The 24293-nt window shown below is 47.8% G+C and overlaps 1 protein-coding gene across 1 annotated transcript in view; it reads left to right on the top strand.

Annotated features, from left to right (window-relative positions):
- The first annotated feature begins 11367 nt into the window (after positions 1–11367).
- The window catches only part of LOC140394137 (visual system homeobox 2), a 36791-nt gene continuing 23865 nt past the window's right edge, over positions 11368–24293 (top strand). The window contains exon 1 of the mRNA XM_072481021.1: positions 11368–11641. Coding sequence (XP_072337122.1) covers positions 11398–11641 — 244 coding nt within the window. The 5' untranslated portion in view covers positions 11368–11397. The remainder of the gene's footprint in view (positions 11642–24293) is intronic.

The following is a 24293-nucleotide window of genomic DNA, read 5'->3' as shown; positions in this document are numbered from 1 at the left end:
GCCAGCCTCAAGCAGCCTCTGATTCCGAGCATCATCCGAACTCAAGCACAAGCCACCCTCCCCCTCCCCCAAATATGAACTGTTTCCTGAGACATTTTGCTCTCCCTCTTCCTCACATTGCAGTTAATAAATCCAATCAGGGAAGTGGGAGAACCACTCTGGTTAGAATGTGGAGCTCATTCCAACATGGAATAGTTTGCCAAATAACTTGGATGCAGGAAGCTGGATAAATACACGAGGGAGAAAGGAATAGAAGGAAAAATTGATAGATGAAGAGGTGGGGGAAGAGGCTCGTGTGGAACTTGAACACCGGCAAAGACACGTAGGGGCAAATGGCCTTTTTTCTGTGCTATAGGCTCGACACCATTTCCCCGAGTTTATGTCTTTACTTTCCTTGTGGTCTTGTCTTTTTTTTAATCCAGGATTTTCTTTCTCTTCCCCTTGGTGGGTGGTTTCTTGTTGCTTTATCCTCCAGCAGACCATAGTTTCTGTTCCACTTGGTAAGATACTAATAGCCTCGGCTCAGAGACATAAACCCTTTGAATTGTGGGATTTGCAGCCTGGTGGTCCTTTGTAAAACCAGAAAATCCCAACAATTAACCTCTCTTCTTTCACCCACCTGTGATTATTCCCTTTCCAAAGACTTGATCACACAATGGAGGCTGACATGTTTAGTGCAGTACTGAAGGCGTCCTGTTGGAGGTGCCACATTTCGGCAAAAGCGTTGGAACAACATTCTCTCTACCCCCCTCGAGTGACTGTGAAAGATCCCAGGACGCAATGCAGCACATTGACCAATATCTGTTCTTCAATCAACATCATTTGAACCAGATCCTCTGGTCATTACCACATGACTGTTTGTGGGAAATTGCGTGTGCAAATTGGTTGTCACATTTCCCACATAACAACACAGAATTTCAAACATAGGGCAGCACGGTAGCACAGTGGATAGCACTGTTGCTTCACAGCGCCAGGATCCCAGGTTTGATTCCCGCCTTGGGCCACTGCCTGTGCGGAGTCTGCACGTTCTCCTTGTGTCTGCGTGGGTTTCCTCCGGGTGCTCCAGTTTCCTCCCACAAGTCCCGAAAGACGTGCTGTCAGGTGAATTGGACATTCTGAATTCTCCCTCCGTGTACCCGAACAGGCGTCGGAATGTGGCCACAAGGGGCTTTTCACAGTAACTTCATTGCAGTGTTAATGTAACCCTACTTGTGACAATAAGGATTATTATTATACTGTCTTGTGCTCTGGAGCCATGACAGGTACCCTCAAAGTGCAAGTGCAAGACACCAAACCACGGTTCTAGGAAAAGATCTGGATCCGGCTCTGTCTCCCCAAACTCCACCTTATTGGATTTTGGTGAGATAGTTGCTCCAAAGGGGGATGAGTCTGAGAAGGAAATAATTTAGGGTTTCCTCTTTCCTTGGAACTGAAGAGAGGACATCAGATCCAGGTTATGTTCATTGGAATTCTTCAGCAGCCCTTACAAAATAATCTAGTCCTTTCTATTCCATCTGGGAGTCAATTCAATGTGGTGAGCACTTTCTGTGTGGAGTAATTGTTGTTATTCCGATCAGTTATTTGGGCAGTGGTTCACTGTGCACAACACTTATATCAGAATATCAAAATCTGCTAAACTCTGCAACCTGAGATTAATGTAAGGTCAAGGGAGCGTGGGTTTAAATGTACTCAGTCCCTCCCCAAAGGTTCAATGGAAATGCACCGAGAGTGTGTGGGGAAAAGGAAGTTGCATTCATGCAACGCCTGATTTGGTCACAGGAAGTCCCGAAGTGCTTTGGAGTGTAATCATTGTTGTAATGGAGGAAGTCAGCGAGCTCCCACAAGCAGCAACCTATTAATGCCGGCTCATCTGGCTTGGGAGAGGAAATTCCAGAGTTTAGACCGCTGAAGCCGGAACCACCAATGGTGGAACAAAGAAAATCAGGGATACTCGAGAGGGGAGGGGAGGGGAGGGGGGGGAGAGAGAGGAGGGGAGGGGGGGAGAGAGGGGAAGGGAGGGGGGGAGTGAGGGGAGGGGGGGAGAGGGGAGGGGAGGGGGGAGAGAGGGGAGGGGAGGGGGGAGAGAGGGGAGGGGAGGCGTGGAGAGGGGGGGGGAGAGAGGGGAGGGGAGGGGGTGAGAGAGGGAGAGAGGGGAGGGGAAGGGGGGAGAGAGGAGAGGGGAGGGGAGGAGGGAGAGAGGGGAGGGGAGAGAGGGGAGGGGAGAGAGGGGAGGGGGGAGAGAGATGGGGAGGGGGGGAGAGGGGAGGGGAGGGGGGAGAGGGGAGGGGAGGGGGGAGAGGGGGGAGAGAGGGGAGGGGAGGGGGAGAGGGGGAGAGAGGGGAGGGGAGGGGGGGAGAGAGGAGAGGGGAGGGGGAGAGAGGGGAGGGGAGGGGTGGAGAGGGGAGGGGAGGGGGGAGAGAGGGGAGGGGAGCGGGTGAGAGAGGGAGAGAGGGGAGGGGAAGGGGGGAGAGAGGAGAGGGGAGGGGAGGGGGGAGAGAGGGGAGGGGAAAGAGGGGAGGGGAGGGGGGGAGAGAGGGGAGGGGGGAGAGAGGAGGAGGGAGAGAGGGGAGGGGGGAGAGGGGGAGAGAGGGGAGGGGAGAGGGGGGAGAGAGGGGAGGGGGGAGAGAGGGGAGGGGAGGGGGGAGAGAGGGGAGGGGAGGGGGAAAGAGGGGAGGGGTGGGGGAGAGAGGGGGGAGGGGGGAGAGGGGGGAGGGGAGGGGGAGAGAGGGGAGGGGGAGGGGAGAGGGAGAGAGGGGAGGGGGAGAGAGGGGAGGGGGAGAGAGGGGAGGGGAGGGGAGGGGGGAGAGAGGGGAGGGGGGAAGGGGGGAAGGGGGGAGAGGAGAGGGGGAAGGGGGAGAGGAGAGGGGGACGGGGAGGGGAGGGGGAGAGAGGGGAGGGGAGGGGGGAGTGAAGGGAGGGGGAGGGGAGAGGGGGAGAGAGGGGAGGGGAGGAGGGAGGGGGAGTGGGGAGGGGAGGGGGGTGTAGCACCATCGATCACACACGAGGCAAGGCGTAGAGAACTTCAATCGAGGCTTTATTGAGCAGACTTGTTCAGACTTGGTCCCCAGCAGCTCAGTCACAGAATGCAGCTGCGGGGAGTAAACCTGGTTCTTATACCCCGCCTATCTGGGTGGAGCCCAGTAGGCGGCAGATCCAATCGGGACCCAGCATCTGTCCTCCAATAGCTCCTCGGCATTCATGGTGTACCGTATTACCCCTAATACATACCACCACATTCTCCCCTTGTTAAAAAGGAACCCGGCGAGGTAGTGGGTGGTATGGTGGTAGGGGTTTACAGGGTCGGTGCCTTAACCATTGAACTATATACAACCATGCCGCTTTTACTGGACCACTGAATTATATACATCTTAAGTCGACTCGATGAGTCGAGATGGTGCTCTGGTCGCCCTCTCCGACCGTCGCAGCCCGGGTGGTAGTGGTGGTGGTGGTGGTGTTGCTGGCTCGGGTCCGGTCGACTCTGGGAGCATCGCGCTGTCCCTCTCTGTTTCCTTACTCCTGGGCGGGCCTGGGAGGAGAACTGATCCCCCTGGGAAGGGGGTGGCTGTGGGGTGCACCGGTGGGAGTGAGGGGGTGGTGATTGGTGTTAGGGGGGTGTGGGGAGCTCCGGCGGGCGCCAGGTCCCGCAGAGAGACCGTGTCCTGTCGGCCGTCTGGGAACGCCACGTAGGCGTACTGCGGGTTGGCGTGGAGTAGATGTATCTTTTCCACCAGTGGATCTAATTTGTGCGCCCGCACATGTTTCCGGAGCAGGATGGGTCCTGGGGCTGCCAGCCAGGTCGGAAGTGGCGTTCCAGAGGAGGACTTCCTAGGGAAGACAAGGAGGCGTCGTGCGGCGTTTGGTTTGTGGTGGTGCACAGCAGGGACCGGATAGAATGAAGGGCATCCGGGAGGACTTCCTGTCAACGGGAAGTTGGGAGATTCCTAGACCATAGGGCCAGTAGGACGGTCTTCCAGACCGTTCCGTTCTCCCTCTCTACCTGCCCGTTCCCCCGGGGGTTGTAGCTGGTCGTCCTGCTCGAGGCTATGCCCTTGCTGAGCAGGAATTGACGCAGCTCGTCACTCATGAAGGAGGACCCCCTATCGCTATGGATGTAGGCAGGGAAACCGAACAGGGTAAAGTTGGTGCCGAGGGCTTTAATGACCGTGGCTGCGGTCATGTCAGGACAGGGGATGGCGAAGGGGAAACGGGAGTATTCGTCAACGATGTTAAGAAAGTACGTGTTGCGATCGGTGGAGGGGAGGAGGCCTTTGAAATCCAGACTGAGGCGTTCAAAGGGACAGGAAGCCTTTATCAGGTGCGCTCTATCTGGCCTGAAAAAATGCAGTTTGCGTTCTGCGCAGATTTGGCAGTTCCTGGTGACTGTTCGGACCTCCTCGACGGAGTACGGGAGGTTGCGGGCCTTTATAAAGTGGTAGAAGCGAGTGACCCCCGGGTGGCAGAGGTCCTCGTGGAGGGCTTGGAGGCGGTCCACTTGTGCGTTGGCACATGTGCCGCGAGATAGGGCATCGGACGGCTCGTTCAGCTTTCCGGGACGGTACAAGATCTCATAGTTGTAGGTGGAGAGTTTGATCCTCCACCGCAGGATCTTGTCGTTTTTATCTTGCCCCGCTGTGCACTATCGAACATGAAGGCTACCGACCGTTGGTCAATGAGGAGAGTGAATCTTCTACCGGCCAGGTAATGCCTCCAATGTCGCACAGCTTCCACTATGGCTTGGGCCTCCTTTTCTACTGAGGAGTGGCGAATTTCTGAAGCGTGGAGGGTCCGGGAGAAAAAGGCCACGGGTCTGCTCGCTTGGTTGAGAGTGGCCGCCAGAGCTACGTCGGATGCGTCGCTCTCGACTTGGAAAGGGAGGGACTCATTGATGGCGAGCATCGTGGCCTTTGCGATATCCGCTTTGATGCGGCTGAAGGCCTGACGGGCCTCTGTCGACAGTGGAAAAGCAGTGGACTGGATTAGTGGGCGGGCCTTGTCTGCGTACTGGGGGACCCACTGGGCGTAATAAGAAAAGACGCCCAGGCAGCGTTTCAGGGCTTTGGCACAGTGGGGAAGAGGGAGTCCATGAGGGGGCGCATGCGTTCAGGGTCGGGGCCTATCACTCCATTACACACTACATAGCCCAAGATGGCTAGACGGTCAGTGCTAAACACGCATTTTTCCTCGTTGTAGGTGAGATTGAGGGCGTTAGCGGTCTGGAGGAATTTGCGGAGGTTGGCTTCATGGTCCTGCTGGTCATGGCAGCAGATGGTGACATTGTCGAGGTACGGGAATGTGGCCCGTAAACCGTGCTGGTCAACCATTCGGTCCATCTCGCGTTTGAAGACCGAGACTCCGTTCGTGACGCCGAATGGAACCCTTAAGAAGTGGTATAGCCGCCCGTCTGCTTCGAAGGCAGTGTACTTGCGGTCATTGGGGCGAATGGGGAGCTGGTGGTAGGCGGACTTAAGGTCCACGGTAGAGAAGACCTTGTACTGTGCAATCCGATTGACCATGTCGGATATGCGGGGAAGAGGGTACGCATCTAGCTGCGTGTACCTGTTGATGGTCTGACTGTAGTCTACGACCATCCTCTGCTTCTCCCCTGTCTTCACTACTACCACCTGAGCTCTCCAGGGACTATTGCTGGCCTGGATTATGCCTTCCTTCAGCAGCCGCTGGACTTCGGACCTGATAAACGTCCGGTCCTGGGTGCTGTACCGTCTGCTCCTAGTGGCGACGGGTTTGCAATCCGGGTGAGGTTCGCAAACAAGGAGGGCGGTTCGACCTTGAGTGTCGCGAGGCCGCAGATAGTCAGTGGGGGTATAGGGCCGCCAAATTTAAATGTTAAGCTCTGGAGGTTGCATTGGAAGTCCAACCCCAGGAGGGTGGGAGCGCAGAGATGGGGGAGGACATACAACCGGTAATTTTTGAACTCTCTCCCCAGCACCGTTAGGTTTGCGATGCAGAACCCTTTGATTTCAACGGAGTGGGACCTCACCGCCAGGAAATATTTTTGGGTGCTTGGCCGAATTACCAGGGAACAGCGTCTTACCGTGTCCGGATGAATAAAACTCTCCGTACTCCCCGAGTCGATCAAACACGGCGTCTCATGCCCGTTCACCAGCACCTTTGTCTGGAACGTCCAGGGCCGCGACTGGTCGAGGGTCACCGATGCCAAACGTGGTTGGTGCATCAGATTGTTGTCTTCAGGCAGTGTGGAGCCGTCCACGCTGGGGTCCTTGCCTGTCAGCCAAGATGGTGGCGTCCATGGATCGCACGCTGCCGGGGGTGGGCAGAATGGCCGCTCCCATGGGTCGCACGCAGCCGGGGGTGGACAAAATGGCCACTCCCATGGATCGCACGCGGCCCGTGGGTTGGAAGAATGGTGGCGCCCATCCCCCCTTGTGGTGTCCGGGGTCCAAAATGGCGGCGCCCGTTGGCCGTCCGTGGGTCACTAGGGGGGTTGAGCCCGTGGTCCCGTTTCTTTCCCGGAGATAGCGGCGACCCCACGAGACTGGCACACCGCTGCGTAGTGCCCCTTTTTGCCGCAGCTTTTACAGGTGGCCGAGCGGGCCGAGCAGCGCTGGCGGGGGTGTTTCAGCTGCCCACAAAAGTAGCAGCGGGGCCCCCCTGGGTGGTCTGGGATTCTGGCCGCGCACGCTTGCAGAGGGGTGGGGGGGTGCCGGGGGGTCGGTCGCGGCGGGGGTCCACGGAGCCCAAGGGGCTGTCGTGCAGTCGGGGGCATAGGTGCGGGCGTTTTAGGAGGCCACGTCGAGGGAGGCTGCAAGTGCCCGTGCCTCTGTGAGTCTGAGAGAGTCTTTCTCTAAAAGTCTCTGGCGAATTTGCGATGATGCCAAACCTGTTACGAAAGCGTCTCTGATCAGGAGGTCTGTATGTTCATTCGCCGTTACCGCTGGGCAGTCACAGTTTCTTCCCAGGATCGTCAGCGCATTGAAGAATTCGTCCAGCGATTCCCCGGGGATTTGTCGTCTCGTCGCGAGCTGGTAGCGTGCGTAGACCTGGTTGACGGGCCTAATGTAGGTCTGTTTCAGCAAGCTGATCGCCGCTGGGAATTCTTCCGTGTCCTCGATGAGTGTGTAGATTTCGGGACTCACTCTGGAATGCAGGACCTGCATCTTCTGGTCTTCCGTTGGTCTGCCAGGGGCTGTTCGGAGGTATCCCTCAAAGCACGCCAGCCAGTGTTTAAACGCCAATGTTGCGTTAGCTGCTTGGGGGCTGATTTGCAGGCACTCCGGGGCGATCCGGAACTCCATATTCCTTTTTAAGTCTGCTCAATAAATTGTAGCACCATCGATCACACACGAGGCGAGACGTAGAGAACTTCAATCGAGACTTTATTGAGCAGACTTGTTCAGACTTGTTCCCCAGCAGCTCAGTCACAGAATGCAGCTGCGGGGAGTAAACCGGGTTCTTATACCCTGCCTATCTGGGTGGAGCCCAGTAGACGGCAGATCCAATCGGGACCCAGCATCTGTCCTCCAATAGCTCCTCGGCATTCATGGTGTACCGTATTACCCCTAATACATACCACCACAGGGGGGAGAGAGGGGGGAAGGGGAGGGGGGAGGGGAGGGGGAGAGAGGGGAGGGGGGGACAGAGGGGAGGGGAGGGGGGAGAGAGGGGGGGAGAGGGGAGGGGAGGGGGAGAGAGGGAGAGGGAGGGGAGGGGAGGGGGGGAGAGAGGGGAGGGGAGGGGGAGAGAGGGGGAGGGAGGGGGGAGAGAGGGGAGGAGAGGCACAGGTCCAAACTATTGAAAGCAAATTTTAAACCGACATAGGGAATCTATTCTTCACACGAACAGGGATCAACTCATGGAGTGAGCACCCAGATGGAGTAATATAGGGGAAGCCTAGAACGTTGAGGGGAATGGCTGGAGATTATATGGGGAGGATAGATCTGACACCAGGGGAGGATATTGTTTGACTTGTTGAATAAAGAATGTATGGAATGGCTTCCTTAGTCTTTAATTGTGATTTAGCTTATGAGCTAAATTGGTTTGCTGCTACGCCACAATATATATTTAAGAAGACATGTCAGACATGAACTGATCATTTCATGAACAAATAAAAGACGCTCCTGTTTGTAGCTTTGCTTATTGTCAGTGTGTTGTACTGGACGGTGCCCCTTTCCCGCTCCTAATGGGCAATCAATAGCCACTTGCTGTGTCAAACCTGTTGGATGATCGACATTGCATTGCACAGTGTACCATTTAGAAAACACGAGAGGAGTTAGAGCTATACTGTCAAACTGAACAGATAGCGTTATTTAGAAATAGGGCAAGAAACATTAAATCGCAGCACTCCTATTGGGGTTGATAGCTCGGAGATCAACTTTCAAAGTTGCAGACTTTGACAGCAGCTACAAATAAAACGGCAACGGTTTTATTTAATTTAACCCTCAATTAACTCGATAACATCTCCCTGCTTGTTTACTCGGCAGAGAGATAGACAGATCGACCTGTCTGTCGGTGAGGGTGAGATCTAGCTCCAGTGTGAATGGACACAAAAATCATCTCACACCACACATAAAAAAATGCACAAAGAAGAGCGACATTGTCTCCACTGACAGGACAGGTAAGCAGAAAGAGTTAACTTCAGGCGGAAAAGAAATGGGTGCGAGTAAACTTCAAAATTATTTCCAAACAGTTTGTCCGAACTTTTCTTTCATAATATTTGTACCTCCAGCATTTCCTTCACATTGACCTGTTTCCCAGCATTTTATTATGTGTGATTTAGATGCGCAACTCTATTCGGCGACTTCTCAAAATAATGGTTTTGAAACATTTGATTCATCCAATGTGCGAGGGCGGTTTAAGGTGGGAATTGGATTTCAGTTACCCTCAAACAAGTCTTGCCAACATTGGACACTCTCCACCGCGAAGTCGCCACTATATTTATATTTATTCACGGGCCGCTTTCTCAAGTTGTCCGATTTTGGAATTGATACGACATATTTTAAATGGTCGAGGCATTGGGAAAGAGAAACAACAGCTGGCGGCATGGGAATGAAACATCGACGTCATTACACGTAACAAATGGGATTCCGAATGTAAAATCGCAAATATAACGTGACACATTTCAGGCCGATAATTCAAAAAATGATATAAATCTAACATATTACAACCTGGTACATTGCAATCTGATACATTTTGGATCTGATGCATTACAAACTGATGCATTGCAATCTGATGCATTGCAATATGATACATTTTCATCTGATCAATTACAATATTATACATTACAATCTGATACATTGCAATCTGTAATAGAACTGATCAATTACAATCTGATACAGTATAATCTGATCTATTGCAATCTGATCCATTACAATCTGATACATTGCAATCTGATAGATAATAGGTCTGATCAATTGCAATCTGATACATTGCAATCTGATACATTATAAATCCGACCCATTACAGTATGATTCATTATAATCTGATCCATTACAATCTGATACATTGTAATCCGTAATAGATCTGATCCATTACAATCTGCTCCGTAGAATCTGATCCATTACAATCTGATCCATTGCAATCTGATACATTATAAATCCGATCCATTGCAATATGATTCATATGCATTGCAACCTCGTATTACAAATTACACACTGCAATCTGATATATTATCAATCTGATGCATGACTACTGTTAATGAAACTGCTCAGATAGCTGAGGTCGGGTGAGTGATATGATTGTAGACTGCATCATGGGAAGATATACTGCATGCCCAAATATGTGAGGTTAGGAAGCTGGTTCACATATTTACATAGATTTCTATGTAAATCTATGTAAATATGTGAACCAGCTTCCTAACCTCACATATTTGGGCATGCAGTATAACTGCAGTCCAGTGTAAATCCACCTGGGAAACTTTTCCACTTAATTTGTGATGAGGTTATCAGAAGGAACTTTTACAATTGCTACAAACACTTGTTTCCTAGCATTAGAAAAATAATACTGATTCAGCAGAGTGAATGCCGACACGGCTAAAATAAAGCTAGCTTGGATAGAGAGAAAGATGTGCATTTATATAGCGCCTCTCGTGATTAAATGACGTCGCAAAGCACTCTATAGCCAATGAAATATTTTTGAAGTGCAGTCATTCTTGTTTTTTAAAAGATTCTTTCATGAGAAACCTAATTGCCCTGGAACTCAATGACTTGCGAGGCCATATCTGAGTATCACAGGGCAGTTAAGCGTCAACGGGTCTGGAGTCACATGTAGACTAACGATCAGGTAAAGACGGCAGATTTCCTTGACATTAGGTGGGCTTTTACTATAACCAATAGTGTTTTAAAACATCAATAATGGTCATTATTACTAAGACTGGCTTGTCAATTCCAGATTCATCAATTGAATTTTAAATTCCATCAGTCGCCAGAGAGTGACAGTGCCACTGTGCCGCCTCAAATATGATGTAAGAAACGTGGCTGCCAGTTGGCAGACAGGAAGATTGCATTAACAGTGTTGAATTAATGGCCATGTCTTGAATCCGGTATGGACAGAAAGTGCTAGAAAGAGTCCAGCAGGCTAGGCAACACCGATGCAGAGAGGAACTGAGTTCACATCTGATAAAAGCAAATTACTGCGGGTGCTGGAATCTGAAATGAAAGAGAAAATGCTGGAAAATCTCAGCAGGTCTGGCAGCATCTGTAGGGAGAGAAAGGAGCTAACGTTTTGAGTCCGATGTCTCTTTGTCAAAGCGGGTTACCCGAGTTAACATTTCAGTTTGACGAGCTGTCGCCTGAGCCAGTTGTAATACATCTGGGGGCGATAACGAAACATCTGCCACAGTCGCAGCAAATGGGTCCAGCAATGGGCTAATGCAGTTTAGCATGGGAGGAATAATGTGCTGTGGACTGTATCATTTAGGTAGGCCCAGAAGGCACTGTGGACAGAAAGGGGCAGGTTAATTGCGCTTGCAAACCCATAAATAATCCAGGCAATAATTCTGGGGATGGTCGAAATGTTCTGGATTTGCTTTGGCTGGAGAAGCAAGTGTCAGGAAGAGGTAATGCTGAGAATGCTCCTATTGGAGAAACCCTCCCTCCCTCCACCGTGAGGGAGAAGCACATTCTCCTTTTTTTCTAGTCACAGGGTCCGGGGAGAGGGGCCAGATGTGTGGGTCAATGCAAAGCCTGCAGATGAAGGGCTTGCTTGGAATATTGACAGAGAAACTTAACCCTTCCAGCCTGCTCCGAGCTGATTGAAGACTTTACTTTGAAGTCTGTCAGAGGTGCTGAGTCTCCAGATGACGTGTTGCAGAGGGAGGTTTTTTTTCTTTAGAGTGAGTTTCAGGTGAGTTTCAATCCCGCCATCACACACACACACACACACACACCTGCCCCCCAAGGTGAGGTCTGCACTCCCTCCAGCATGTTCCGTCCTGGCCACTTAGTGCCTCCTATTCCAACAGGGATATTCTCCCAGCACACAGCACACATTTGCCCAGCTTTCTCTGGCCGGGTCGGCCCGGCCCCGCTCTCTAATGTGCTCTTGCCTCCAACTCCTATCTTCAGCTACGAACTGCTTCAGAGCTACGTGCCGCCGGATCCCTGCAAACAGGCACTGCTGCTGGCCACACAGGCGGCCGGGCTGGCCGGGGTGTCCGAATACTCGGGTAAGAGAAAGAGTTTGTGTCAAAGGGAATTCGATGGAATGTGTATGTGTGAGGGAATGTATGTAGGTGTGAGAATGTGTGTGTGTGAGGGGGATTTGTATGTGAAAATGTGTGTGTGAGAGGGATTGTGTGTGTGTGAAAATGTGTGAGGGATTGTGTATGAGAGAGAATGTGTGTGTGTGAGAGAGAATGTGTGTGTGTGAGAGAGAATGTGTGTGTGTGAAAATGTGTGAGGGATTGTGTATGAGAGAGAATGTGTGTGTGTGAGGGATTGTGTGTGAGAGAGAATGTGTGTGTGAGAGGGATTGTGCGTGTGTGAGAATGTGTATGTGAGAGGGATTGTGTGTGTGAGGGATTGTGTGTGTGAGAGGGATTGTGTGTGTGAGGGATTGTGTGTGTGTGAGAATGTGTATGTGAGAGGGATTGTGTGTGTGAGGGATTGTGTGTGGGAGAGGGATTGTGTGTGTGGGAGAGGGATTGTGTGTGAGAGTGTGTGTGTGAGGGATTGTGTGTGTGTGAGAGATTATGTGAGAATGTGTATGTCTGAGAGAGAGTGAGTGCATATGTATAAGAATGAGTGTGAGAGAGAGAATATGTGTGTGTGTGAGAGAGAGAATGAGTGTCAGCATTTGTTGAGTGAGTGTGTATGTGAGAGAGAGAATGTGTCTATATTTGTGAACATGTGTGTGTGCGTGAGAGAATATGGGTGGAATTCCCCGTTTGAGAGACTAAGTGCTGACACGGGGCGAGTGTTCTACGTGGATTAAAGCGATGCTGGTCTCCAAGCGATTCAAGTCCCGTTAATGGGCTAGAACCAGCGACACATAGAACTCGTGCAATTCCAATGCATGCCAAACTTCATCTCAGCCAAGATGATGGCACTGGTTGCGCTAGAGCACGCCCTTCCTGCTGATGGGTCGGCTGGGGCCAGAGGATACCTAGGGGGATGGCAAGGGGCGGGGGGGGGGGGGGGGGAGGGGGGGCAGCGCACCCATATGTCCCATGGTTCTAAGTTCCCAGTGGGCAGTCAGCGGCATGCACAGCTGCATGGCTGGCGTGCATGCTGCGGCATTGCCGGTCTATGCCTAGCAACCCTGACCCCCTCCTCCCACCTCCTAGCCACCCCCCGGCAACTCCCTTCAGCCCTGGCAGATGCCCCCGGGTCAGCGGCACAACTGTCAGCACACTTTAGCGATATTAGACACTGTGCCCCCTTCCGCACCCTCAGCAGCCACGGCGCCTGTTTCCCGATTTTAAACACCACAAGTGAACCTTGTCATCGGTAATTCAACCTGGCAGAGGCAGAGCATCGTGGAAGACCCGGGAAATGCTGGTCGGGCCCGTTAATGATATGCCAATGGTCTTTACTATACAATTTGCATGCCCCCGCCGGTGTGCGGTTTAGAACTCATTCACACCGCTGTCCAGGTACCAGAGCATGACATTTTGTTTGGCGCCCGGCGCCAATTTTGTTTTTCGGCTGAAAGCCAAATTCTCCACCCGATCGAATTTTCCAATTCTGGTGTCAGCTGACGGAAAATCCCGTAGTATTGTGTGGGGAAGACAGCGATAGAATGTGAGAGAGGGAATGTGAATGAAACAGAGGGATAATGAGATGACAAGTGAAACAGGCAACGAGAAAACAACTGAGAGAAAGCGCAAAATACATTATAGCACTGTGTCCGGGAAAAAGCGGAAATATAGACTCAATAACGTAAAAGCGAAGTATGTGTGAGATAAGGAAAATGTGAGAGACTGAGTGAGAGATACTCAAAGAGAGAGGAATGCACAGAAAAAAAGAGAGGAACAACACAATAACGTTGGAGACGGAAAGTGGGAAGAGAGCGGAGAGGAAGGGGAAAGATGTGTGAGAGAGAGAGAGGAGATGGGGAGAGTGGGGAGGGAGAGAGGAGGAGTGGAGGAAGGAGTGAGAGGAGAGTGGATGAGTGAGGAGTGGGTGAATAGAGTGGAGGAGTGAAGGACTTAGTAGCGGAAAGCTACGAAAAGTCTGCCAAAGAAAAAGAAAGATGAACTTAAACTGGATCAAGGAGCAGAAAGCAGCAGAGTAGGTTTACAATGGTATCTTCATCCGAAAACAACCTGTGATTGCTTTTCCGAGACAGTGAAAGTTTTATTCAACTGTTTATAATAAACTTGTCTCACGTGTATGTAAGTGGGAAACTTCTAGGAGAGAAATTAAGGTTTCTCCACCATACCCAGTTAACCAACCAATCCAATTGGAGTTTAGTGAATTGGAACAAAAGTTCGGAGAAAAGGCTAATGGTCCTCAGTATCACCATGTGAGCTCCTTACAAACACCGATTAGTTGCTCTTGTCTTCGAATCCATTGCCAAAAGTCTTTAATACAGAAACTAAAAGGTAACAAGGGCCCAGCTAATGCACTGTCTTTCATCGAAATACAATCACAGAGGGAGATCGATCCAATTCAGCTTCCGATAAACTTGTCTGCACATTTAAATCTTCAGCAGTTACATCAATAAATCACTTTTTTGACCTGGGTTAATTCCTATTTATTCCTCTATCACCTGTTTTCGATTTTATTTCTTGCTCCATATTTGTTTAACATTTTAATTCTTATTCCTCTGTGATAATAGTACTCCAACTTAATTTACTTCAGTGCAGGTTGGATTTATTTTATTTATAATCTGCATGTTTTATCTTTTTCTTTATTTTGCTCGGTATCTTTCAAATTTGATTTATTATCTGTGTCCTTTCTTTATTTTAAAATTGATTGCTCTGCGTGTTTTGTCTGTTTTAGATTTTATTTCTTATCTCCGTTCCATGTTTGGGAATGCCTGTTTCACTTGCCTTAGAATTCATTTGCTTTTCTGCATTTTACTCATTTTGCATGTTTACTATTTCATTGCAGCATGTACTTCTGAGTTCATTGTTTGCATCATTTAATTTATTGCTCAGGGTAGTTTATCTTTTTTATTTTATTGCTGCGATTTTTATATTTTGCTGCTAATTCTGCATGCTTTATTTGTATGAGGTTTTGTTTATTAATGTGTGTGTTCACCTGTTATCTCACTATTTCTGCTTATTTTATATTTAATTATTTTATCCTTTATTTTACTTGATGCTATTTCTTTATTCCCATTATATTTACACGGTGTATTTGATCTTTTAAATTTCCATAGTTATTGCGTTCATTTTATCTTTTATCTCTGTATGTTGTGTCTCACACTGTACACTTTAGCCATTTTATACTTTATTTCTTACCCATGTGTAATATGTGTCCTCAAATTCCTTGATTGCTCTCCAGGTATTATATATTTTATTGTTATACCAGTATAATGAGGGTAAAATTTACCTCGGAAAACAGCGCAGTTGGTAGGGTGATAAGGAATTGGCAGCCTGTTTTATATCCTGCCTCATTTTCTTTTCCATTGACTCCAACAGAAAATAAAATAAGAATGGTGTAAACTGGGCTATCCTTTCAATATTACATGTTCTGTGCTAACTCTTATGATGAGTTTCCCAGCCAACATGTTTTATATTGTATTACTTATCCTGTGTGAGTCAAGTACTTGTAGGAGTCATTTCTTGTGTGTTTTATATATTTATATTTCATTTCATTCTGTTTCATATTCCATTTGATTTCCTCATTTGTATTTCACTTTCACTGTGAATGCTTTGTGTTAAGTTATGCTTTGTCTGTTTTCTATTTAACGATTTGCTCTACATATTTTATTGATTTCATATATTCCCTCTTTGCTCAATTTGGTTTGTCTAATGTTTTACGATATGTTCTGTATTTTTTCTGTATTGCAGTTTATATTTTTGCTCTGCTCATTTTATCTGCTGTATATTTTATTACCAGCTCTATTCTTTATCCATTGTATATTGCATTTACTGCTCTATTATTTATCTGTTGTAAATTTTGTTTCTCACTCTTTATATTTTAGTTGTTCTATTTTACATTATAATAATTTTATATTCTATCTTCTGTGTCAAGTGTTTCCTCTGTGATATATTTCATTTCTGACAGGGAGCATGTTGTAAGTTTATCTTCTTTCTGTAATGTGTTGATATCTGTTTAAAGTTTGTCATACACTTCATGTTTTAGTTGTGTTGTATTTTTTCTCACTCTATTCATTTTGACTGCTGCACATTTTATTGCATAGACCATATTTTATCTGTTAATATATTTTTTACTCTGTGTTTTATCTATTGTGTATTTCATTTCTTGTTTGGAATCCTTTATCTGTTGCGTATTTTATTAGTTCTATCTCTTTAATTCAATATTTCTATTTGTTTCATGTTATCTGAAACATGTTATCTGGTTTAAGCTTTTTCCTGTACAGAGCATATTATGTTTCTTCACCTACTATATAATCTATGTCCTACTTTGCAAGTTTTATCTGTTTTATATTTGACTTTATGCTCTATTTGTTTTATTATTTTTGTAACTTATACCTTAAACTTTATGTTTTATTGAATTTATTCTTTACTTCTTGATTTCTATATTGTGTCTGTCATAGATTTTATTCTTTGCCCTGTATGATTTATATTTTGTGTTGCATTCTGTTCAGCTGTTTGGTATGCTGTGGTTGTATGGTTGTTTATTATCAATTACACTTTCTTCTGAGTCATTGTCCTTTATAGTTTCTTTAATGTTGTGCCCTCTGTCACTTTGGGAGGGCAGAGGTTTGTTCCCCGTTCAACTTTATATATCTCAAAAACCAATGGATTGATTTCAGTTAAACTTGCCAGACAGATAGGGTAAGGCCCAAGTAAGCAGTAATTAGTTTTCGGTGAAGATGTGGATCAGGAGATAGATCTGGATCCTGGATTTGTAAAAAAAAGAATTATCCATTCAGACTGGGAGATAGGGTTAATTGACGTTTAAAAAAAATAATATTGTGGGTTATTTTATTTAGAATGTTGTAGATTTGCCACAGCTGTCAAAATGTGAGCAGGGTTTCCAGAGCAGGTTATTGACTATGGATTGGCCTGAAGCCTCCTCAGGCCGGTGGAAGCTCTAATTAAAAGATTTCTTTTTTTCAACTTTATAGTTACAGAGCATCAACCAGGCAGGTAAAAGTCTAAAGAGCAGCTGCATTCTTGTAATAATGTTGAGTTAACATGGTGTGGTGGAGGTATACACTCTATTGAGTGCTCTCACTTGTGATTCATCTTTATTTGCCTTAGTTTTATGTTTTTGTTTTAATTCTTAAGATTTGTGTATTTTATTTGTTTATGCTTTACTTTTCTCTTGTTTTAATACTTACATTCATGCTCTGCATTTTTCTGTTTAATATTTTATTTATGATATATGTTTTATTTGTTTATATTCTTTATTTTAAATGTAATTGTTCATAAGTGACTTGATGCAGAATTTATCAACTTAGTCACTGCTGGCCAGACGGAACCGCTTCTCGGTTGGGAACTTATTTGATCGATTAGTGAGCTTTGCTTTTAAAAAAAATAAATTTAGAGTACCCAATTCATTTTTTCCAATTAAGGGGCAATTTAGCATGGCCAATCAACCTACCCTGCACATTTATGGGTTGTGGGGGTGAAACCCACGCAAACACGGGGAGAATGTGCAAACCCCACACAGACAGTGATCCAGTGCCAGGATCGAACCTGAGACCTCGGCGCCGTGAGGCAGCAGTGCTAACCCACTGCGCCACTGTGCTGGCCCTATTACTGAGCTGATGTTCTTTTATGGGGCACTCAGTGGAGGACTGATATTCTGAGGATGCACTGATACAAGACTCCCACAAACCCTCCACCTATGCGGATATCACACCCCAGAGGGTCCAACCTCTTGGGTAGATAGGTTGACACAGTGTGAGGAGCATATCACAAGTGAGCTGGAGCAGGTGCTGGAGCCAGGACAGCAGCGGAAGGTGCAGCCTTCAAGCTCCGCCCAGCTAGACCCAGATGCTGAGCCTTGGGAGTCATCCACTAAAAAGATACTTGTGGAGCAGGAATGGTGTGTGCTTCTGTCAACATTCCAAGAGACAATGCACAACAAAACAGAGGAGGCAACTCTAACCTGAGTGTCCTGATCTCTCATGTACTTTTGCTGGTGACCACCTTCACTAAAAGAATGGCTAACCCCATGAAGAACCAGGCGTGGAAGGCCACTGAGTGCATGCTGTCTAACACCGCTGGCCTGCGTACTCTGGCTGCCAGATTACAGGACATCGGTCAGAACCTTTCCATGCTGGCTGAATGCTCCACTGACATACCGCAAAATGCTGCCTGATGCCCCAGTGACTCAGTTTGCCCTGTCAGGCAGTCTTTGGTGGGGCTCTTAAAGTTTCCAAAATTCACAGGATGCTCGTCAAAGGCATCTAGTGCCGGAACAGGAGAACGAGTGATTGTGGAAATGTTTTGTGCGGGTGGTGGAGTCTCCGAGTGTTCAAATGACTTTAAGCGTGTTTATTATCTGAACTGTGTCTCTATGAACCTGGCGCAGTCTTCTCTGGCAACCACACTATCCACATCATGCTCCTCTTCCTCCAGGTCTTCTTTCTTCTTAAAACATTTTTTTTTAGAGTACTCAATTCTTTTTTTCCAATTAAGGGGCAATTTTAATGTGGCCAATCCACCTTAGAACATAGAACATAGAACGATACAGCGCAGTACAGGCCCTTCGGCCCACGATGTTGCACCGAAACGAAAGCCATCTAACCTACACTATGCCATTATCATCCATATGTTTATCCAATAAACTTTTAAATGCCCTCAATGTTGGCGAGTTCACTACTGTAGCAGGTAGGGCATTCCACGGCCTCACTACTCTTTGTGTAAAGAACCTACCTCTGACCTCTGTCCTATATCTATTACCCCTCAGTTTAAAGCTATGTCCCCTCGTGCCAGCCATTTCCATCCGCGGGAGAAGGCTCTCACTGTCCACCCTATCTAACCCCCTGATCATTTTGTATGCCTCTATTAAGTCTCCTCTTAACCTTCTTCTCTCCAACGAAAACAACCTCAAGTCCATCAGCCTTTCCTCATAAGATTTTCCCTCCATACCAGGCAACATCCTGGTAAACCTCCTCTGCACCCGCTCCAAAGCCTCCACGTCCTTCCTATAATGCGGTGACCAGAACTGTACGCAATACTCCAAATGCAGCCGTACCAGAGTTCTGTACAGCTGCAACATGACCTCCTGACTCCGGAACTCAATCCCTCTACCAATAAAGGCCAACACTCCATAGGCCTTCTTCACAACCCTATCAACCTGGGTGGCAACTTTCAGGGATCTATGTACATGGACACCCAGATCCCTCTGCTCATCCACACTTCCAAGAACTTTACCATTAGCCAAATATTCCGCATTCCTGTTATTCCTTCCAAAGTGAATCACCTCACACTTCTCTACATTAAACTCCATTTGCCACCTCTCAGCCCAGCTCTGCAGCTTATCTATATCCCTCTGTAACCTGCTACATCCTTCCACACTATCGACAACACCACCGACTTTAGTATCGTCTGCAAATTTACTCACCCACCCTTCTGCACCTTCCTCTAGGTCATTGATAAAAATGACAAACAGCAACGACCCCAGAACAGATCCTTGTGGTACTCCACTTGTAACTGAACTCCATTCTGAACATTTCCCATCAACCACCACCCTCTGTCTTTCAGCTAGCCAATTTCTGATCCACATCTCTAAATCACCCTCAATCCCCAGCCTCCATATTTTCTGCAATAGCCTACCATGGGGAACCTTATCAAACGCTTTGCTGAAATCCATATACACCACATCAACTGCTCTACCCTCGTCTACCTGTTCAGTCACCTTCTCAAAGAACTCGATAAGGTTTGTGAGGCATGACCTACCCTTCACAAAGCCATGCTGACTATCCCTGATCATGTTATTCCTATCTAGATGATTATAAATCTTGTCTCTTATAATCCCCTCCAAGACTTTACCCACTACAGATGTGAGGCTCACCGGTCTATAGTTGCCGGGGTTGTCTCTGCTCCCCTTTTTGAACAAAGGGACCACATTTGCTATCCTCCAGTCCTCTGGCCAATGATGACATAAAAATCAAAGCCAAAGGTCCAGCAATCTCTTCCCTGGCCTCCCAGAGAATCCTAGGATAAATCCCATCAGGACCCGGGGACTTATCCATTTTCAGCCTGTCCAGAATTGCCAACACCTCTTCCCTACGTACCTCAATGCCATCTATTCTATTAGCCTGGGTCTCAGCATTCTCCTCCACAACATTATCTTTTTCCTGAGTGAATACTGATGAAAAATATTCATTTAGTATCTCGCCTATCTCTTCAGACTCCACACACAACTTCCCATCCCTGTCCTTGACTGGTCCTACTCTTTCCCTAGTCATTCGCTTATTCCTGACATACCTATAGAAAGCTTTTGGGTTTTCCTTGATCCTACCTGCCAAATACTTCTCATGTCCCCTCCTTGCTCGTCTTATCTCTCTCTTTAGATCCTTCCTCGCTACCTTGTGACTATCCATCGCCCCAACTGAAACTTCACACCTCATCTTCACATAGGCCTCCTTCTTCCTCTTAACAAGAGATTCCACTTCTTTGGTAAACCACGGTTCCCTCGCTCAACACCTTCCTCCCTGCCTGACCGGTACGTACTTATCAAGAACACGCAGTAGCTGATCCTTGAACAAGCTCCACTTATCCAGTGTGCCCAACACTTGCAGCCTACTGCTCCACCTTACCCCCCCAACCTTCCCTGCGCATCTTTGGGGAGTGAGAACCACATAGACGTGGGGAGAATGTACAATCTCCACACAGACAGTGACCTGGAGCCGGAATCAAACCTAGGTCCTCGGCACCTCTCTCTTCCTTTTTGTCAATAGTTAATGAGGCCTTCTTCTTCTGTGCATCCATTTCTCGCTGCAGTACCATGTTGTACATGGCACAGCAGACCACCACTGCTTTCAACACTTGCTGATGCCCCCTTCCCTCATCTGTCCAGACACCGGAATCTCATTTTCAGTGAGCCAGTGGGCTGCTCATTGAACATTCATGTGATGATGTAGCTCCTAACGGTCCTGTTGTTGGTTTCATTGGCAGGTCCCCTTAAAGGGAAAATGGAGTTGAAGCTCAAGATCATATTGGATGGCGGAGCAGATTTGTTGGGCAGGGTTACTCCTGCTTCAAGCTTTTGTGTTCTTGTGTCACCAGCCAGGTCCTCAGTGGGTCTCAAAGACTCTATTTGGAGGGGCAAACACCTAAACTAGGCTGGACTGTCAGAGTTGTGGCAGCTCCACAGAAATCCTGTCAAACATGGATGATAAACTGGCCAAGAATGATCTGCACACTGAGGAATCCCTTTTGGCTGATGAGCATTCCAGAATAATCTGATGGTGCCTCAAAGAACATTACAGCACAGGAACAGGCCCTTTGGCCCACCAAGCCTGAGCCAATCCAGATTCTTTATTTAGACCTACTACTTATTGCCCAAACGATCTGCATCCCTCCATTCCCCGTCCATTCATGTGTCGATCAAGATACATCTTAAACGTTGCTATGGTGCTGCCTTCACCATCTCTATGGCAACACGTTCCAGGCACCCACCACCCTTTGCTTCAAAAACGTTCCCCACTAATCACCCCTGAACCTTCCCCCTCTCACCTTGAACCTGTGCCCTCTTGTAATTGGGTCTTCCACCCTGGGAAAAAGCTTCTGACTATTCACCCTGTCTATACCTCTCGTAATCTTGTACACCTCAATCAGGTCTCCCCTCAGCCTCCGTCTTTCCAACGAAAATTATCCGAGTTCATTCAACCTCTCCTCATAGCTAACACCCTCCAGAGCAGGCAACAAGCCTTTTTTGCACTCTCTCCAAAGCATCCACTTACTTCTGCTAGTGTGGTGACCAGAACTGCACGCAATATTCCAAATGTGGCCAAACTAAAGTTTTATACAACTGTAACACATGCGGCTCCCTGATTCTCTGAACCCGTGGAAGCCCAGGCATTGCAGCAAGGACGCAAGCTCTCTGAGTGGGATCTTCCAGTCCTATCCGCTGTGGGAATTGTTGCAACGATTTGACAGAGCTGCAAAAGGTCTGTTAAATTCAGGCCGGAATTTCCAATCCTGCGGTGGGCATGCGGGAGAATAAAAGCCCACCCTCTGTGTCTTACTGGTGTCGCCACTGCCGATGTGCACATGTTAGGCAGCCCTGGCAAACATGGCATCTGCGAATTGGGCTGTGACCTGTGGGCTGCAACCAGTCCCAGCAGAGGCCTGAAAGGGGCTGCCAGCAAAGAAATTTGATTCCCAATGGCAGCGCGTACCAACCTCGGCAGGAAAGACTTGCATTTATATAGCGCCTTTCATGACTTACTGGATGTCCCAAAATGCTTTACAGCCATTGAAGTACTTTTTGAAATGTACTCACTGTTTGCAATATCAGAAACATAGTTAATTTATGCACAGCAAGCTCCCACAAACAGCAATGTAATAATGGCCACATTATCAGTTTTTGGGATGATGATTGAAGGATAAATATTAGCTAGAACACGGGCAATAACTCTCCTGCTCCTCGTCAAAATAACGCTTTAGGACTTTTTACATAGAATCATAGAATTTACAGTGCAGAAGCAGGCCATTCGGCCCATCGAGTCTGCACCGGCTCTTAGAAAGAGCACCCCACCCAAGGTCCACACCTCCACCCTATCCCCATAACCCAGTAACCGCACCCAACACTAAGGGCAATTTTGGACACTATGGGCAATTTAGAATGGCCAATCAACCTAACCCGCACATCTTTGGACTGTGGGAGGAAACCGGAGCACCCGGAGGAAACCCACGCACACACGGGGAGAACGTGCAGACTCCGCACAGACAGTGACCCAAGCCGGGATTCGAACCTGGAACCCTGGAGTTGTGAAGCAATTGTGCTAACCACTATGCTACTGTGCTGCCCACTTCTGCCCGAGAGCCTTCGTTTAACATATTATCTGAAAGGTGGCACCTTTAGCAATGTGCGGCATTCCCTCAGCAATGCAGCGTCTTCCTTCGTTTTCATTTGGACCAGGACTTGAACTCACAACCTTGTGACTTAGATGTGAGACTGCTACCAAACAGGCCTTGTCTTTTCTTTTTTTAATCTGATGCACCTAGGGTTACAGCATCCAGGCTCAGTCATGCCGAGGAAGCCACTCCTTCATCAGGACTCCCTGCTTTGGGGTACCTGCCCCCTTTCAGTTGCAGCTCCTGGAGGTGTAGCTGTGGAGAAGACAGCCTCAGCTGTCGCTGCCTTTGCTCCTGCTGCTGGTCTTTTGGCTCCTCTTTAGCGATCACAGTATTGGCCGCATCAGCAGCTCCCATCCTCCCGTGAGGGCTGAGAACAGGCACATTTACTCCAAGATAAGTTCCGAGGTAAATCAAAGGACTTTCACAAAGTTGTTCCTCTCCTGTAAATCAGGGAATTCAGGATTTTAACAAAGTGTTGAGTGTGCAGCCTTTTCTATAGGCGGGGCAACATCTGTTGTGTATCTCTATTTAAACACTTTTCAGCATGTCAGTTTTATTAATCAAGGACTTCCCCCTGTACACTCATCCTGTTCACCCTGGCTTGGAATATCCATCCACTGGCTGCTAAAGCCATATTTGAAGGTTGAATCGCCACTTAATTGCTATTTAACATATTTAAATATTTGACCTGACACCTTCTTAGGAGGTTCCCGTTAGCTTCTGAATGTGCCCCTATTAAATGTGAAAGTGGGAAGCAATATGCCGGGTTTCCTACGTGCCATCCATCACTCTCACACACCCAAGCCTGCACCCACACTACCTCACCCCCCCCCCCAACTCCCACTTCCCTCATCTCCACCCATCACTCCCCCCTGCCTCCACTCCTCACTGCCCACCCCTCCAAATCCACCCCCACTCCCCCCTTGGCAAATAAACTTCCGGCCTAGATTTCAGTTTTATTTGTTTCCTGGCTCTGTAGGTTTTATCACTTACTTGATCATAGTATCTCTGCAGTGCAGAGGGAGGCTATTCAGCCCATCGTGTCTGCATCGGCCCTTGGAAAGAGCACCCTGCTTAAGCCCACACCTCCACCCTGTTCCTGTAACCCTATCTAACCTTTAGACACCAATGGGCAATTTATCATGGCCAATCCACCCAACCTGCACATCTTTGGACTGCGGGAGGAAACCGGAGCTCACGGAAGAAACCTAAGCAGCCACGGGGGGAACGTGCAAACTCTGCACAGTCACCCGAGGCCGGAATTGAACCGGGTCCCTGGGGCTGTAAGGCAGCAGTGCTAACCACTATGCCACTGTTTGTTTTTTTATAAATGTTTTTTATTGGGTTTTTGAACAAAGTATATTTACCGTTATGTACACAGAATAAGATATATACAAATAGAAGAGAAGGGCACACACAAACATACCAAAAAAAAAGTAATAATAAAAAATAAAAAAAATAAAAAATAACGTAACTGGTAAGGTATTATGCACCAGCTCAACAGCAGCAACTCTATACAATTGGCAATATTATTTACAACACATAAGTAGGCATCTGTTTGCGGGGGGGGGGGGAGACTGGGGAGGTAGATATACACTTGGGTGCCGGAGAAACAATTCCATTAGTTTTGTCCAATACAGAGAGGGCAATACGAGAATTGGTCTGGTGTTGGTGTTGTCATTTGCTTCTCCCGGATGGG

Source organism: Scyliorhinus torazame, chromosome 17, assembly GCF_047496885.1.
Source record: "Scyliorhinus torazame isolate Kashiwa2021f chromosome 17, sScyTor2.1, whole genome shotgun sequence".
NCBI lineage: Eukaryota > Metazoa > Chordata > Chondrichthyes > Carcharhiniformes > Scyliorhinidae > Scyliorhinus > Scyliorhinus torazame.
This window is presented reverse-complemented; position numbering and strand designations above follow the sequence as displayed.